Here is a 16,388-nt window from a genome sequence, read left to right as displayed (position 1 = left end):
AAATCTAAAAACAACTTCAAATGAGAAGCTGTTAAGAGAAGCTTATAAAAAAATAGATTTTTTTTAGAGGAGAGAAAAAATATGGATTAAAAGATTGAACTAATTTTATAACAAAAAATTCCTTTTATATATAGCTGTATCCAAACAAACTAAATTATTTGTTTTAAAAAAGTGATTTTCATTAGGGTAAACAAACGCAAAATCACTTTTATTTTAATCCGTAACAAACGGGCCCTTAATCAAAGATCAGAATATTTTTTTAATCAATCTTTAATTAACTTAGTAGTCCAAGAACTAAATATAAGGAAATCCTATAATCTTTAATGATTTTATTAAGATGAACTAGCAATATTCCTGCAATCCTGCTAATCATTCAGGCCAGTTTGCATTATCCTCTATTACTGCCGTTTGGATTGAGGAATACCACCTTAGTATTTTTTTTGTTTTGTTTTTGTTATTATGTTATATGTACGAAGTTTCGACTGTTGTTTAGGAACGACTTATCTATGTCGGGAGACTATTAGATACACATGGTTGATTCTTCCCTCTCAAGTTCAACGAATCTTCTTTGTACGCAAGAATGAAATAATGTTTATCCAACCACTTGCTCAAGGGATTCAAATCCCTTACCATTTGGTCCCTCTTTGCATTTATCTTTGTTACGGTTGATTTAGTTTCTTAATAAATTGATTTCCTCTTAAAAACAACCATAACAACAAAGTCTGTTATTGTATTTTTCGTTAGGAAACACTGGTAAGCAAGTAATCCAATTAATGGCGGACTTTATCACATACCTTCAAAATATATCACAAGTACCAATTTTTAATGTTAGGTTAAGTTGAATTGAACGTGGGACAAAGTCATTCATCTCTACCGTTCATATATTTATCTCCATTAATCAAGGATATGTGATAATTCACATATAGTTTAATAGACTGTAATTTGTCCACTAGTGTACCATATTATAGGTAGTGCAACTTACGTAACTCCTAATTTAAGAAATTTCTACACATTAATCAATTGTATATAGCTCCTAAAAAGTAAACTAGTACTTCTCTTCTTGTTACCCAAAGAAATCTAGTTCTCTTCCCAAGGTCAATTTGTAAAACCCTAAGAAAAAAGGATAAATTTGTAAAATAATATTAATTGCCAATAAATTTAATGTTATTACAAGCTTTCTTAATTCCAATAAGAAAAATGACAAAGTGCACGGTTTTTGATCCGAATTTGATCCAAAAGGACCAATTTTTCTTGCAGATAGCACCGTTTTTAATTTACACGGGATAAACGAGCACGCACACAGACACAAACACGAGATATTATACTCTATTAAACTTAGTTTGACATATTTGTTGAGTGAATTTTGAAATTCTCCCGAGAAAGCTCTCTTTGAAATATTTTCCCACACTCCACCATCTTTTGAAGAACCTATAACCCTAGTTTCTATGTCTGACAACTACTATCCCATCGACATAAGTTCTGTTTGGTAAAAATAAGCTAGCTGATAGCTGAAAAGCTAGTTGATAGCTGATGATGACTCATAGCTGAAAAGCTTGCTTATTAAAAATAATGTGTTTGGTAAAATTAGCTGTTGAAGTGGCTGATAAATATAAAATGACATAAAAGGACATGTTTTTTTTTTTTTGGTTTTAATATACATATAGACACACACATTTTTTTGTAATGTATTTATTTTTTAATATTTTTAATTATAGTTAAATATGTTTTTGGTCCCTATAAATATTTAAACTTTTGGTCTTAGTCTCCATAATAAAATTCTTCGACCTTTAATCCTAAAAAAATATTCATCGACAATTTTGATCTCTGCTTTATGAATCCCAAAAATAAGAGAAAGGTGGAAAAAAAATGTGAGCTAGAATATATAAAATTTTACAACGTACAATAGACTAGTTATTTTTTCCTTTAAAAAAAAAATAGGCTAGTTATTTTTTGTGTGGTGTACGACAGGTTAGTTATAGCAAAATATAAAACATTTCCTTAAAAAAAATACATACATATATATATATATATATATATATATATATATATATATATATAAAGTGCTTCTTAAAAAAAAAAAAACGTGGCATTTTTTTAAGGGACAAAATGGGGCGGTTATAAAGATGGACATGGGTAGTTGTTTAATTAAAAAATAATTAATTTAAATTAATAGGGTTAACGTTGGAAGAAAATATAAAAAGCTACCAGCTATAAGCTAAAAAGCTACCTGAAATAGCTTTTCAAAAAACGCTATAAGCTCATGAAAAAAACTTGTTACCACACACACCACGTTTTCATCTAACGAGCTTATAAACTAATCCAACAAGTTATAAGCTAACTTTTTTGTGTTACCAAACACAACCATAGATTCATTTGGAAGAAGGAGCGTGTTAGCTAGATAAAAAACCTCCCTTCATTTTAAAGTTGGTGACTTTACTTTGCATCACTCTTGGTGGTAGAGTCTTTTGGTGTAATCCCTAGAGGCCAATTATTTATAAGAACATGGTACTTGTATCGAATATTTATTTATTATGTTTATATGTTAAAATAATAAAGTCACTAGAATACATAGTCCGTTTAATGGAATATTAAGTGTAAATTAATCGTTAGATCCCATTAAACATAATGATGTTATTCTTAAAACATCCGTAGTTAAGCTTTAGTGTGAAGAGGGATACGATTAAAGCGTAAAGACCATTATGTGGGTAGAATGATGATCACATCTCACGGATCATTGATAAGGAGTTATCAAGTCTTCACATAAATATAAATATTAAGAGTAATATTAATATTGGATTGACCCGGCATGAGAATGTTACATAGAACAATATGTAAAAATCACAAGTCATTCTCATAGTGATAAGTGGTGTATTTCACCCTTCAACCTAAAATCACTGTGTACTCTAGATGTAGGAGTCATGTACTTTGTTGTTGTAGAAACCTCGTCCGTAACAAGGTGACTATAAACTCAGTTGATGGGTATTTGACGAATCATGTTGAGGGACACAAGTGTCCTAGATGGAATTTGCCCCTCCGACATAACAAGAGAAATGTCTAAGGGCCCAATATTGAACTGGACAAGGGTGGCATACTATGCATTGTGTTCAATATAGACATTCTGGCAGAAGGATAATTATGCACAAGATTTTTATCACATAAAGGTTTGTCAGATCACATGACATTCTCGTCATAGTAGTGATATATTGCTAGATAATGCTCACTGTTTATAATATTAAATATAATTTCATATTATTTCCAACAAGGCGATAACCTATAGGGTCACACACAAAAGGTAAGTTGAACAAGAGAAATAAGTAAGACTTATTTGGTGGTGCGTTTTGTAAGTGGAGCTAATAAAATTAGCAGATCAAGCGAATGAGATATTGGGCTTGTAAGTCTAATAAGGCCTGAATTGATGATCACACAAGAGATTCTATAAATAAAACCCTTTTGTAGAAGCAAAAGTTGCTAAAACCTTGATACCACTTTAGAAATTTTAATCTTCTCTTTCTTTCTCTAAACTCCATCTCGTAGAAGCTAGCACTGTGAGTGGAGGTGATTGTTCGAGTGGACTCAGCAGAGGCACTACCGAAAGAATGGTGCTTCTAGTTAGATTCAGAGTTTCGACAACAAAGGAACTGCACTACAAGAGGTAATCCTTCAGTCCCTGATCATGTTCATTCGTAAGGATTCATTGAGAGGGAAATTATTTTGTTTCTATACGTTGAGTATTTTGTTTTTGTAATACGATTTCCCTTCAGTGGTATTAGACCCACTTACGAAATCTTAGTCGGTTTTGGTGTTTTACCGGTTTAATATGATTTTGAATCAATATTAAACAATAAGAATAAATTAAAAATTGGTTGATCAATTTCATATATACGATATATGATTATGATGCAACATCAGGACATAAGATATACTAATTGTATCATTCATTTATTTATTTTAAAGAGATTGGTGTGAGTTTGAACGATCATGAGATTTAACATCAGAAACTGATACTGGTAAAGCATCAAAGATTCACCGTTTATAGTGAATGAACAATCCTTGAAACTATTGACTTTTGATCATCGTTTAGGGTACATGATGGTTGGATTAGGCAAGTGTATCAAATCGTTTATCAAGTATTAAAGTGATAAGTAGAGTATTGTATCCACATGAATTGTCGTTTTATCTAAACTATTCGCGTTACTTATATAATAATAAAAGAGTTAAGGGTTAGAGATTGCAATTTTTATTTGTTTGCAACATAGCGAGTTACCTGTTTTGGTTGCACAAAAGTAAACAACGATTAGGATTCTTCGAATCCCCCTATTTATTTGTTGGATATTAAATAACATTCATGTCACGTTTATTTATCTTAAGTAGACTATACAAGTGATGAGGCCGTTGGGACGTGCTAACCTAATCAGTTGTCAAGTCGCATCTGCTGATCGCACGATGATCCTTACGTGAGGGGTCTATATTATCTCGGTCGACTTAGGTCTATCCCTCCAATGTTGAGTTGCACCTACTAGTCACACAGTGATCCTTACATGTGGGGTCTTACTCCCTCAAAGGTAATTGAAACATAGACTTTATATTGCAATTCCTAAATTTCCAAAGGAAATGAAGGCCAATTCCTTAAGGGGTTTCCCAACTATGAATCTTAGGTATTGCATAGCGCGCAAGGATAGTCATAAGTCATATCAGGGTCTACATTACCAAGGGTTTAAGAGAATGATTCTATTAGGTTCATTCTAGATCTTGCATTACTTGTTTCCTCAGTTAGGAATTACTAGTTACATCGTAGGTTCAATATATTTTACTCAATATTAGTAATGTCACCTCATAAGTGCTTTCTACTAGGGTCTACAAGCTTTCGATATCTTTCATCTAGTTTCTTAACTAATTACTTCCTAGATAGGCATATATAAATATCAAGATATAAGCATTAATATTAGACCCTATCACAACCTAAGTACATAAGCTAGGGTTGCACTACAATACGAATAAAATAAACCTAATAAAACTTAATAGCGAACTTAAAATAAACAACATTAAATTAAATAATTATCCAACAAAATAAACAGAGGTTCATCTTAGATCCATAATCTAATAAGATTTAGTTACACATGGTAACTAAAGACGAATTACTAAAAGATATAAACATACCCCAGAAAAACAAGGAAAAGATAGAAAAACTCCTCCGGAAGCTCCTGGAATCGCCTTCCTCTTGAACTGCTCCAGTTCGGAATGAGAAATTACGAATGAGGAAGGCAGAATTTATAGGGAGAGTTTCCACCTGGGTTTGGGCTGAAAATGTGGGCTTTACCCACAAAAAAAGTAAAACACGCTTTCACCCCACATTTTTTCAGTGCATGGGACGCACACTCCATGCTCTAGGCACATGTGAGCGTGCTGCAAACCATGCCCTTGGCGCATGGGTGTGCTTTCCGAGCCCAAATTCCTTGTTTTTATGTCGTTTTGGGTGTTTGCTTCCATATAAGTTGTCTTGGGACCTGAGAACAAAATTCCTTCCTCTGTAAAGTCTTTTGAGGCCTATTGAATCTTCATTCTTGATCTTCCCAAGGTCTTCACAAATTTTCGAATGTTCTTGCTTTGCTAATTTGCATGATTTCTTCGTGAATTATCTCAAAAGACCCTAAAATTGCTTTGTTTAGGGAAGACTAGAGTTATAGACTCAAATATTGAAAACATTCCAAATGTTTCGAAATCATAGGCAATTGCTCTAATACTCATTCGTTTTGCTGGTAAAACCTACTGAAAATGTGTGAAAAACATGCTAAAAATACCAATTATTGCATTAAATAAATATTAATTTTATTTTTTTGATAAGGCAAGAAGTAGGCGACGCATCCGAGAAACAGGAAACATGCCAACTAGGTTGGCATCCAACCGGGACTCCCATCCTCTACCGCCTACTCCATATATATTATTAAAAAAGGGAAAAATATATACAAGAGGGGGGGACTAGGCCAATACCCTAAAAAAAACAAAGCAGAAGCTAAAAAAGAAAAAACTGAAATCCTAGGAAAAGCGAAAATTGGGGAAGCCGTGCCTTTCCCTAAAGAAGTCTAAAGACATCGACCATGGAAGCGTGTCAAACCATGTCAACCCAACCAAACCGTGGCCGCTAACACATCCGCACAACAATTTCCTTCTCGATGAACAAGAGAGCAAATAGCCATAATACCAAGATTGAAGCAATTGTCAATATATATATATATATATATATATATATATATATATATATATATATATATATATATATATATATATATGGATTTGCTAGAACACCCACTAGTTTTTATGTGGCAGTGTTTTAGCAAGTTATAACTAAAAAATTAATAAATACACCTTAAGGTGTATATGTTGTTATAACACACCTTCTAAAAAAAACAAGTGGGTGTGTTCTAGCAAATCCTATAGCAAGTAAATAACTAAAAAGTGGTTAAATACACCTTAAGGTGTAGCTTTGCTAAAAACTCCCACATAAAAATTAGTGGGTGTGTTCTAGCAAATCCCATATATATATATATATATATATATATATATATATATTATGGATGATAATATTTTATGTAAAAGAGTTCATTTAATTTAAAAATATCATGTAAAAGAAGGTTTATGAAATTAATTACATTCAACGTGACATCCCTTTGTCTTTAAAAAAAAACATGGCATCCCTTTAATCAATCAACAATTACTATTTCAATTAATTTTTTAATATTATAATATCAATTATTAAATTAAATAAATATTTTATATAATATAAGAAATTTAAAATATAACTATATTTTTTATTAAAGGTATTCTATTAAAACATTTGAAAACATTTTTCTTAATATTAAAAAACTACTAATGAAAATATATAAACTGTATTTAAGAGAAAAAGTTATAGTTTTTTTTTAAAGAAAGAAAAAGTTAGAGTTTTGAATAACATTAAAATAAAAAAATAGTAATTAGGACTGACTGATGAAAAATAGAAAAAGAAAGTAGGTTAAAAGCAAATCCAAAATATTAGTTTAATTGATAAAAATTATGAGTCAAAAAGAAACTAAATATTAAAATATACCAAAATTTAAAAGTGAAAATTACTCTACAAACATGTATGAATACTTCAATAATCTATAAAAATAGTCCTTTTTCGGAGGTTTTTGGGCTGACCTTTTTTGTTATTTCAATTATATCTTTAAACAATTTTTTTTTTTATGATAATGCTATATTGTTGGTGTTATTAAAAAGGATAAGAACTTTTATTATATTTTTTTATATTATAGTTGTCATTGAAAAAGATAAATATGGCTTGATGAGTATGTTACATTTGAAAGTCACCATCACAAATATCTATATCTATATTTATTTTACAAGATATATATATATATATATATATATAGGTAATACAAATTTAACAAAAATAAAAATAAAAATATCCTTAAAACACATATATAACTATAATTAGTTTTTTTTGAGGAATACTTTTTTTATTCATAACGATTTGCCAGACTCGGAAAATTTGTATATGATTTTATGTGGTTTAAGAAAAATGATATGCCGGGGAAAAATAATATTAATTAAATATAATTCAAATTAATTTATTAAAAATATATAATGCAAATTATAGGTCACTTAATAGAAAATCAAGTCCGACACACGTCATATACTAAATGCAGGGTGCTCACAGTTTAGATTTGAACCATAGATTTCCATATTGTGGAAGTTTAACCAATTCTAACGAACCTAATAAAAAAAATTATACTAACATATAGATTATGTAATTCTGTCAAAAACAAATGTAATGAAGGCAATACAATAATGCGTGATGATTTTTGACTCGAAAGAAAAAAAGGCGTGATGATTTTTGACACATGACTTTTAATTAGTTTTCAATATACCATAGAAATTATAAAATATGTGAATAATCTCTAAAAAAAATATGTGAATAATATTTTCCTAAATATCTTTCTTTTTAAAACCAAAAATAATATCTAGTGTCCAAACAAAGACTTAATGAGGTAGTAGGTATAGCTCTATAAAGCCATATCAATCAAGGTAAATAACACAAGCAAAAAATCTGATTTCTTGTTACTTTGTTTTCGATTGTCTGTGATCATGGCTGGGAAGAAGGTGAAACTTGTTGTTTCTAAAAGAAAGAAGGGTGGCTCAAAGAAGGTGAGAAATCACAAATCTTTATGATATTTCAGTAATTGTTCTAATTTCCAATATTTTTTTTTCTAATAAATAGGTATCGCATGATCCACAGGTAGCCAACCAAGTGATTGAGGGGAATACGAGTTCATCTGTGATAGATGAAATGAATTTTGTGAACCAACAGAGTTCCCTCCTCCAGAGGATTGCTGAAGCTATGAGCCAATTGGAAAGGATAAGAAAGGAAAATCGTGAGAATGAGCTGAATCTCCTTATGATGGGGTGCATGCATAACCTTAATATGCTAGCCAACTTGAAGACTGCTAAAGATTGGACTGACTTTGCTGAGGTGATTGATAGGAAACTGAAGGAGATTGATACTAAGGTTGCTGAACTCAATTGATCAAATGTTGTTTGAAACTATCTAGTGGTTTTAATGTTATCTAAATTGTAAGATGCATTTGAATAAAACTCATGGATCTGAATAAAACTCAAAATAAAATTTTCTTTCTACATCTCTTCTATCAAAAATTACTGCTAAAATTTGATGATTTGAAGCTATAGATATTATATCTACCATTAGAATCTGTATCAAAATATAAACCAACTACTAATTCTAATTTTACGAGAATCAAGTACGTCATTTGTCATAAAATTCTCTCTTTTCTCATTCAACCTAAGTCATTTTTCGCCAAATCCACTACCCACTCGCCCTTTCAATCCAAACACCTTAGACGTGATGTAGTCCTTAGCCTTGCTGGTGTGATTTACCTTAGCCATCAAGGGTGCTTTGACCTCTCACATGTTTTCCACGATGAGAGGTGGTTCCAGTAACGAGTGTGTTTTGTGTTTGGGATATGATCATATGTGTTTCTTTGAGCCGTCAATGTATGTTTCGATGGTTGTTGATGTTCACACATAGGTTGAGTTTCTTCGTCCACATTCCAGTGAACTTTGTTTATGGATATATTATTAGCTTGACAGGTTCTATTTTCGGGTTGTTTTTCCCAGACATGTGGTCTTATCTGGTGGCCATGTGTTTAAGTGTTGTTTGAAGCTGTTTTGATTCAAACCCATTGAAAAATGGGCCGTGGTGGGTAGTTTTTCAAAAGTTGTCACTACCTTCGTCTTATAGGTGGTGGCGGTTTTGGTTGTGTCATGTAAAAACAATTATGTTTGGCGTTCCTAATCAATAATTTTCTAATTTTCTAGATCTTTAAAAATCTACGGATCTCACTACTGGAGGTAGGCTATAATAATACACCAACAACATCTTATCATCTCAATCAGATTCCGTGACTTATTTGTACTACTGTGCTCAAAAGGGATTTTATGCTTATTGTTTTTTAGGAACTCATTCGTATGTGGGTTCGGTTCCGTGTTGCTGGTCAACCTATTCATAAGTTTTCGACCTAGTTGATGTCGCTAGCTAGAAACTTACTCTTCATATATTTTTTTAACTTGGTTTTATGGTCGTAGACGGGTTCGTTGGGTTGTGCTTGTGATGAATGCTTGTTTGTTAGGATAGATTAGGGTTGATCCATTTGTGTTGAATTATCACACACTATTACCCGTTTCGGTTGAACTAAATATTTATATGAACATATTTGGTCATATTTAATGCCCTCCCTAGTCTTTGTAACGCTTTGTCTTTATGTAATATACTTTTCCTTTCGACTATTTTTTTTTTTTTTGTTGTGAGAATTAGAAGTTCCTTCAAAGAATAACTAGAATCAAGTTAAACTTAAACCTCTAATGTGAGGATTTAATAAAAATTTACCATGTTTGATTGCAATTAACGACACTTATTGTGACTTAATTGTAGGGAAAAACATAAATTTACGCAATATAAAGTTGCAATATGATATGATTGTCATGGGATTCACAATAAGAAATTGTGACTTTTCAATAGGATTTAATTTGATAGGAGCCCATTCTCTATTTTGATTAAACAAGTTTTTATTTTTTATTTTTTTTGCATCATTATGACTAATATGCCACTTCAACCAGTCTGGTAGATATATTTATGTTGGTGCAAACCCTAGAGACCAATTATCGATAAGATCATGGTACTTGTATCGAAAATTTATTTATTAAATAAAAAAATTTCATTATTAAGTTTATATATTAAAATAATAAAGTCCCTAGAATAGTTAGTCTATTTAATGGAATATTAAGTGTGCCTTAATCGTGAGACCCCATGAAACATAAGGACATTATTATTAAAACATTCGTAGTCAAGCCTTAGTGTGAAGAGGGATAACATTAAAACTTAGAGATTGTTATGTGCATAGACTGATGATCACAACTTACGAATCATTGATAAGGAGTTATCAAGTGTTCGCACAGATATAAATATTAAGAGTAATATTTATACTGGACCCGCCATGAGAATGTTAGAGAGAGCGTTATGTAAAAGTCACAAGTCATTCTCATACTGATAAGTGGTGTTTTCCACCCTTCGACCTGAAATCATTGTGTACTCTAGATGTAGAAGTCAAGTACTTTGTTGCTGCAGAAACTTCATTCGTAACAGGGTAACTATAATGTCAGTTGATGGGTACTTGAAGAATCATGATGAGGGATACAAGTGTCCTAGATGAAATTTTCCCCTCCTACACAAAATGAGAAATGTCTAAGGGCCCAATATTGAACTGGACAAGGGTGAAACACTATGCATTTTGTTCAATATAGACATTCTGGCAGAAGGGTAATTATGCACAACATCTTTATCACAGAAAGGTTTGTCATATCACGTGGTATTCTCGTCACTTGGGTAGTAGTGATGTGTTGCTAGATACCGCTCACTGTATATACTATTAAATATGTAATTTATTATTGCCAATGTGGCAAGAACCTACAATACCACACACAAAAGGATAATTGAACGAGAGAAATAAGTAAGACTTATTTGGGGATGCGTTTAGTAAGTGGAGTTAATAAAACTAGCAGATCAATCGAATGGGTTATTGGACTTGCACAAGCCCAATAACGCCTGACATGATGAGCACACAAGGGATTCTATAAATAGATCCGCTGTTGCAACGCACCTGACCTACATCCATGGTGAACACCTAGGGCTGATTTAGACCATTGACATATTCTTTGATGTCCATGTTGGGGTGCTCCTTTGCCTACCCGGCGAAGGCCAAGGCAGAGCCTTTTGGGGTTTCGCTTTTGGTCACTAGGATCCACTGTTGTAGTGTCCCTTATATGTTTTCCCGATGAAAACCTAGGGTGGAGGTGGACCCTCGAGATAATCTTATATGTCTACCAATTTTTTGGAAAAAAAATTATACCGGTAAGCTTAAAATTTTAGTTTATCAAAATCTCATGGTGGTGGGGGTGAAGAGAGCAAATTGGGAAATTGGAAATAAAATTTTATATTTTTCATAGCCTTTTTGTTTTTTTACTTGAAAAAAAGTTGATGAGAACATTCACACGTCAAAATGATGAGAACCAAACAAGAGTTTGTTCTTGTTATTGAACTTATCACCCTCTTAACCTGCCGGCTTGACGGTTTTTTGATTCATTTTTGTTAACATACCCTTAAATTTATGCATGCAGAATTTTATTCTACTTTGTATTTATATATATAGAATCATTCATAGGGATATCTGAATCTCTTAGATCCATCTGTATTCAAGTTATAGTCTCTAGTTGAGCAACAATGCCTCGTAGCTTCCAAATTAGAGCAACTTCGGTTACCATATTTGCTCATTTGTTATTCATAGCAATAACAACACTTATGTTAGTTTGGTTGTTACACTTCCGTGGAGGCGTTGCTTTCAATTCCTCCAACAAAATTAAGATTTTCAATGTGAGTTCTTCACAAAGTTTAATTGATTATGTGGTGTGAATTGTGAAATTCATTTTATTAGCATATTTATATGTACTTACTACTTATATATTTTATTTTCTTGTTATATGCAGCTCCATCCACTTCTAATGGTAATTGGGTTTATCTTGGTAGGTGGAGAAGGTAATTAAACTGAATTCAATATTTATGTCAAATTATAGGATAATCGATTGAGAGAAAATCATGTACTTAATTCATTTTTATTTTAAAAAGGTAAAACTTATTATTAATTAAATTGATACAAATAGTCATTTTACACTCGTCTACATCAGGGGCGGAGCCACCTCTTAGTGAGGGTGTGCACTTGCACCCTCTGACCCTGGGTCCTGGATCCGCCACTAGTCTACATGGTGCTAATCAAGACATTTAAGATTCTTAAATGTTCACAATTTTTAAGTTAGAATTTAATTAGTTACTATTATAATTTGTAACATAATAATACTACTTTGCAACAGCTATCATAACATACAAGTCCATCCCTGGAAAAAGAAGCTCAGCAAAGGTGGTTCACCTTTTATTGCATGTAATAGCTCTAGCATCAGGAATTTTAGGAATTATTGCAGTTTTCAAATCTAAAAAAGAGGCAGATCTTCCTAATATGTTTACGTTACACTCTTGGTTAGGCATAGCAGCAATCTCTGCATATGGTTTGCAGGTAATTTTATTTTATATATCTCTTATATATAGTTAAAGATTGAAGGCCATTCAGAATAATAATAATTATGTATGAGCAAAATTTTTTATTTGTAGAGTCCTTCATCTTAATATTTTAAGAGAAATTTTAACGAGTGTTATCTTTAAATTTTAACTTTTCATGAAAATTTGTATAATTAATATATTTAAGTTATCTGGCTACTCCTCATAAAAATTTTGTGCTAGTTTCGCCGTTGCTATATACGTATAAATATAAATTAAGCTAAGACTATTTCTTCATCTTCTTTTCATTTTTCAGTATATAGTGGCCTTCTTTGCTTACTTCTTCCCAGGAGCAGAATCTTCTGCAAAAGCTACATTTTTACCATGGCACAAGTTCATAGGAATGGTAATATTCTTCCTTGCAGTTGGCACAGCAGAGACGGGTTTGGTTGAATATTCTCGATTTTTAGATCTCTTCAGAAACCAAGAGTCACTAATAGTCAATTTCACTGGTCTCTTGCTGTTTTTGTTTGCTGTCTTTGTTAGCCTCTCTGTCATTCTTCCAAGAAATTACTGATTAAATTAATTTACGTATTTATTTTTTTTATCTGTCTTAGATAGAGAAATAATTCTTCGACATCAAAATTTTAATGTCAAATATAATATTTTAAATTTTGTATTTCTTTAAAATGTTTGTAAGTGGTAGATGATAAAAAATAAAGAGGAGATATTGATATGTATTTATTTTTTTTGATTGGAGATATTGATAATTAGATATATATATTTTTTTCAGAAATTTGATAATTAGATATATGTATGGTGTTACATATGATATCTGTATTTTCTATATAACACAAATGTATATGATATCGTATGGGAGGCGTATAAGTTTTCTATAAAGAAGTAAAATTGATTCAAGTTATTGTAAGTACTGTATGTCCCGTCCTGCAAACATATATAAATTTTTTCATCGTGTTTAGTTCTTACTCATACAATACGTTATATGAGAATTTTCCGGAAGATCAACATTTTAAAATTGATTAAGGTTCAATGCATGGTTGTCAAAATCCCGACTTAAGTTTTAAAATTCAGGTTTTTGTGACTTTGTGTAGTAGCTTCAACGATTCAAATTCATAGCAAAATCCCAAAACAGGCAAAATCCTATCAAAATCGCACAAAATCGTGAAATCCGTTCAAAATCCCTGGATTTTGTTCATTTATTTGATAAGGGTCAATTTTTGACCCGATTCGTAAATTGACCCAATTTAAATCCATAACCCGGTTCTATCAATATCCAAAAGCACAAATTTTTCATTCCTTCACTTCCCCCACAATTCTTCATTGTCTAGGTTGTTTAGCATTATTATGACCGCTAAAGAATATTTGCATCTAGGCTTTGAGTCATTTATATATATATATATATATATATATATATATATATATATATATATATATATATATGTTTTTTTTACAAGTATATATATGTATATGTATTTTGTGGACTTTGAATTTTAAGTCATTTATGACTATATGCAATTTATAACATATATTTAGCATTATTTTTGTTTTGGTAGAATCCTTGATTTTGATTGCGATTTTACGAGTCCCGATTTTGCTATTCTATATCGATTCTACAAAAGTCTATGAGTAAAATCCTTCGATTTTTATTGTGATTTTGAGTCCCAATTTTGCTACTCCCTTTCGACTTAAATTAAAGTCCCGATTTTGACAACCCAACGTACTTAATTATAATTTTTTTATCATATGCACTATTGTAAAGATAATGTATCTCATTGATATAGGTAATACCAAACATTTTTATAAGCTTTCTTCAAATGTATAGTCTACTACATACACCACTTTATAATCTCTCGTATTCATATGTAAATTCAGTTTATTCAAAATGAGTGTCGTTTTAGACAATTGCACACATATTAAGGAATGAAATGAAATAATCATCAGACATAATACTTTTACTAAACTGCCCTTGTTTTATATGAAAAAGACAAACTTAAAGTTGCATTGAAAATTGTGTGAGAAAAAAGTTGGAGTATTTATTGAAGGTAAAGCTGGAAGAAAAAAATTAAAGTTGTATTGGAAATGTAAAATGACATTCATTTTAAAACAATTTTTTTTAGCTAAAACGACACTCATTTTAAAACGGAGGGAGTAATATCGTGAGTTGGGAATCAGATTTGAATCCTCTTAACCTCCATTACCAGTACTACTTATGATAGAGAAATAATTCTTCAACATAATGACACTTCACAGAGAAGAAGCATAACCATTCTTAATATGGTTAGGTGGTTATGAGTATGAGAAGAAGATGCCTCATTACTGTCTATCTCTGTCATGTTACGCTGAAATTTTTCCACTATATGCATGGGCACTGAAAAAACCACTCTTATTGCATTAGGATCACCAATAACTGGCAAAAACAAGCAATGAAATTGATTAGCCGTAGGACTTGTGTACAAAGGCTTCCCTTCTCCAAAATCCACTTCTTCCAACCCTAACCTATTCCATTGTGTTACAGGCAGGCATAAAGAACCATCAGGAACTATGGTTTTGTCCTTTTAACACATCAATCGTTGACTTAACATACTCTTCATTCACACTAGCTTTGGCTTGTTGCACAAGTTTCACACAATGATCTAGGTTATTAGCAGCCACTAAATCCTTCACCGTATTGTAAGCACTTGCGAGAACAAATGCATTGCCATAGTACCCTTGTGGAAGTTTCATCTAATTCTTTCGTAAATTAAAAGTGAAACAAAGCTTCATACTGCGAGATAAGGTCCAGTTACATGATTTCACAATCGAACGCCATGTGTGTGCCGTTAAAGCTTCCAAGCTTGTGATGTCCTTTAACGATGATGTTGTACATTGTTTCTTTAAGCGAAAAATCTCATTGGCATTGAAGGTGATTGACACAGTGACTAATGATTGGGTTACAAACTACATAAAAATGTGTTGTTCGGAATTAGGGTTTGTTGCTTCGTTGATGTATATTGGATGAGAGGAATTTACTTGTGGGGGTTCTCGACTTTTCAATATTTGTCGATCATGAAAGGGTGTAATTTCCAAATCACTATTGGGATTTCTAGTAAGACATGGCTGATCGATGCGCACAAGATCATTCCCCCACAATGAAGACTTGTCACCTAAAACGAATTATATATTCAAAAGTTATCATAACACACTGCTGGTCATTCCCCCACAAGATCAATCCAGCACCAACTTGTTCTCATCCTCACTGCTGGTCCTAAACCTCTAAGTAAAAGGTTAGTAATCCACCGAAACTCTTGATAGTGAACTCTTCAAGGTATCCATCCCCAAAGATTTCTTGAAGAGATACACATAATTGGCAGGAGCCCTAGTTTACATTTGATCATCAATATTAGTGAGATAGAGCGGGGTGTGGTTTGGTGTTGGTGCACATGGGATGATGTTCATTGGTGGCATAGGATGGTAACAATCTGGGAATTGTGTGGATGTTGACATTTTTTTTTTCTTATATGAAAACAAGAAGGTTAGTGAGGCAAGGGGAGTTGGTTGAATAGAAAGATGAGTGCAAGAGAAGGAAAATATGACCACAATTTTCTAGATGGGAATGAGAGAATATAAGTTCAATCTATTTTTTTTAACACGGTATCTAATCGAAGAGCAGACTAATTCGAGGGATCAATCCTACAATCAACTAGCGGAGGTCTATTTAAAATCAAAACGAGCTTTATAT

The 16,388-nt window shown here is 31.9% G+C and overlaps 2 protein-coding genes across 2 annotated transcripts; both read left to right on the top strand.

Moving 5' to 3' along the window:
- The first annotated feature begins 8,118 nt into the window (after positions 1 to 8,118).
- Positions 8,119 to 8,557, top strand: LOC25482608 (MADS-box transcription factor PHERES 2). Its single transcript, XM_013611194.1, has 2 exons — positions 8,119 to 8,178; positions 8,252 to 8,557. The coding sequence occupies exons 1-2, from the start codon at positions 8,119 to 8,121 to the stop codon at positions 8,555 to 8,557; spliced, it is 366 nt and encodes a 121-aa protein (XP_013466648.1).
- A 3,267-nt stretch (positions 8,558 to 11,824) lies between these two features.
- On the top strand, positions 11,825 to 13,226 carry LOC25482607 (transmembrane ascorbate ferrireductase 1). Its single transcript, XM_013611193.3, has 4 exons — positions 11,825 to 11,974; positions 12,088 to 12,136; positions 12,469 to 12,668; positions 12,966 to 13,226. Exons 1-4 carry the CDS (start codon positions 11,825 to 11,827, stop codon positions 13,224 to 13,226), a joined length of 660 nt encoding a protein of 219 aa, XP_013466647.1.
- The last annotated feature ends 3,162 nt before the right edge of the window (positions 13,227 to 16,388 follow it).

This window comes from Medicago truncatula, chromosome 1 (genome assembly GCF_003473485.1).
Source record: "Medicago truncatula cultivar Jemalong A17 chromosome 1, MtrunA17r5.0-ANR, whole genome shotgun sequence".
NCBI classification, from domain to species: domain Eukaryota; kingdom Viridiplantae; phylum Streptophyta; class Magnoliopsida; order Fabales; family Fabaceae; genus Medicago; species Medicago truncatula.
Note: the sequence above shows the minus strand (reverse complement) of the source record. Positions and strands in the feature narration are given on the sequence as shown.

Coding starts and splice junctions, on each gene's coding strand:
- LOC25482608 (XM_013611194.1), top strand. CDS start 8,119: ATGGCTGGGAAGAAGGTGAAACTTGTTGTTTCTAAAAGAAAGAAGGGT. Junction 8,179..8,251: donor AGAAGGGTGGCTCAAAGAAG/GTGAGAAATCAC, acceptor TCTAATAAATAG/GTATCGCATGATCCACAGGT.
- LOC25482607 (XM_013611193.3), top strand. CDS start 11,825: ATGCCTCGTAGCTTCCAAATTAGAGCAACTTCGGTTACCATATTTGCT. Junction 11,975..12,087: donor ACAAAATTAAGATTTTCAAT/GTGAGTTCTTCA, acceptor TGTTATATGCAG/CTCCATCCACTTCTAATGGT. Junction 12,137..12,468: donor TATCTTGGTAGGTGGAGAAG/GTAATTAAACTG, acceptor ACTTTGCAACAG/CTATCATAACATACAAGTCC.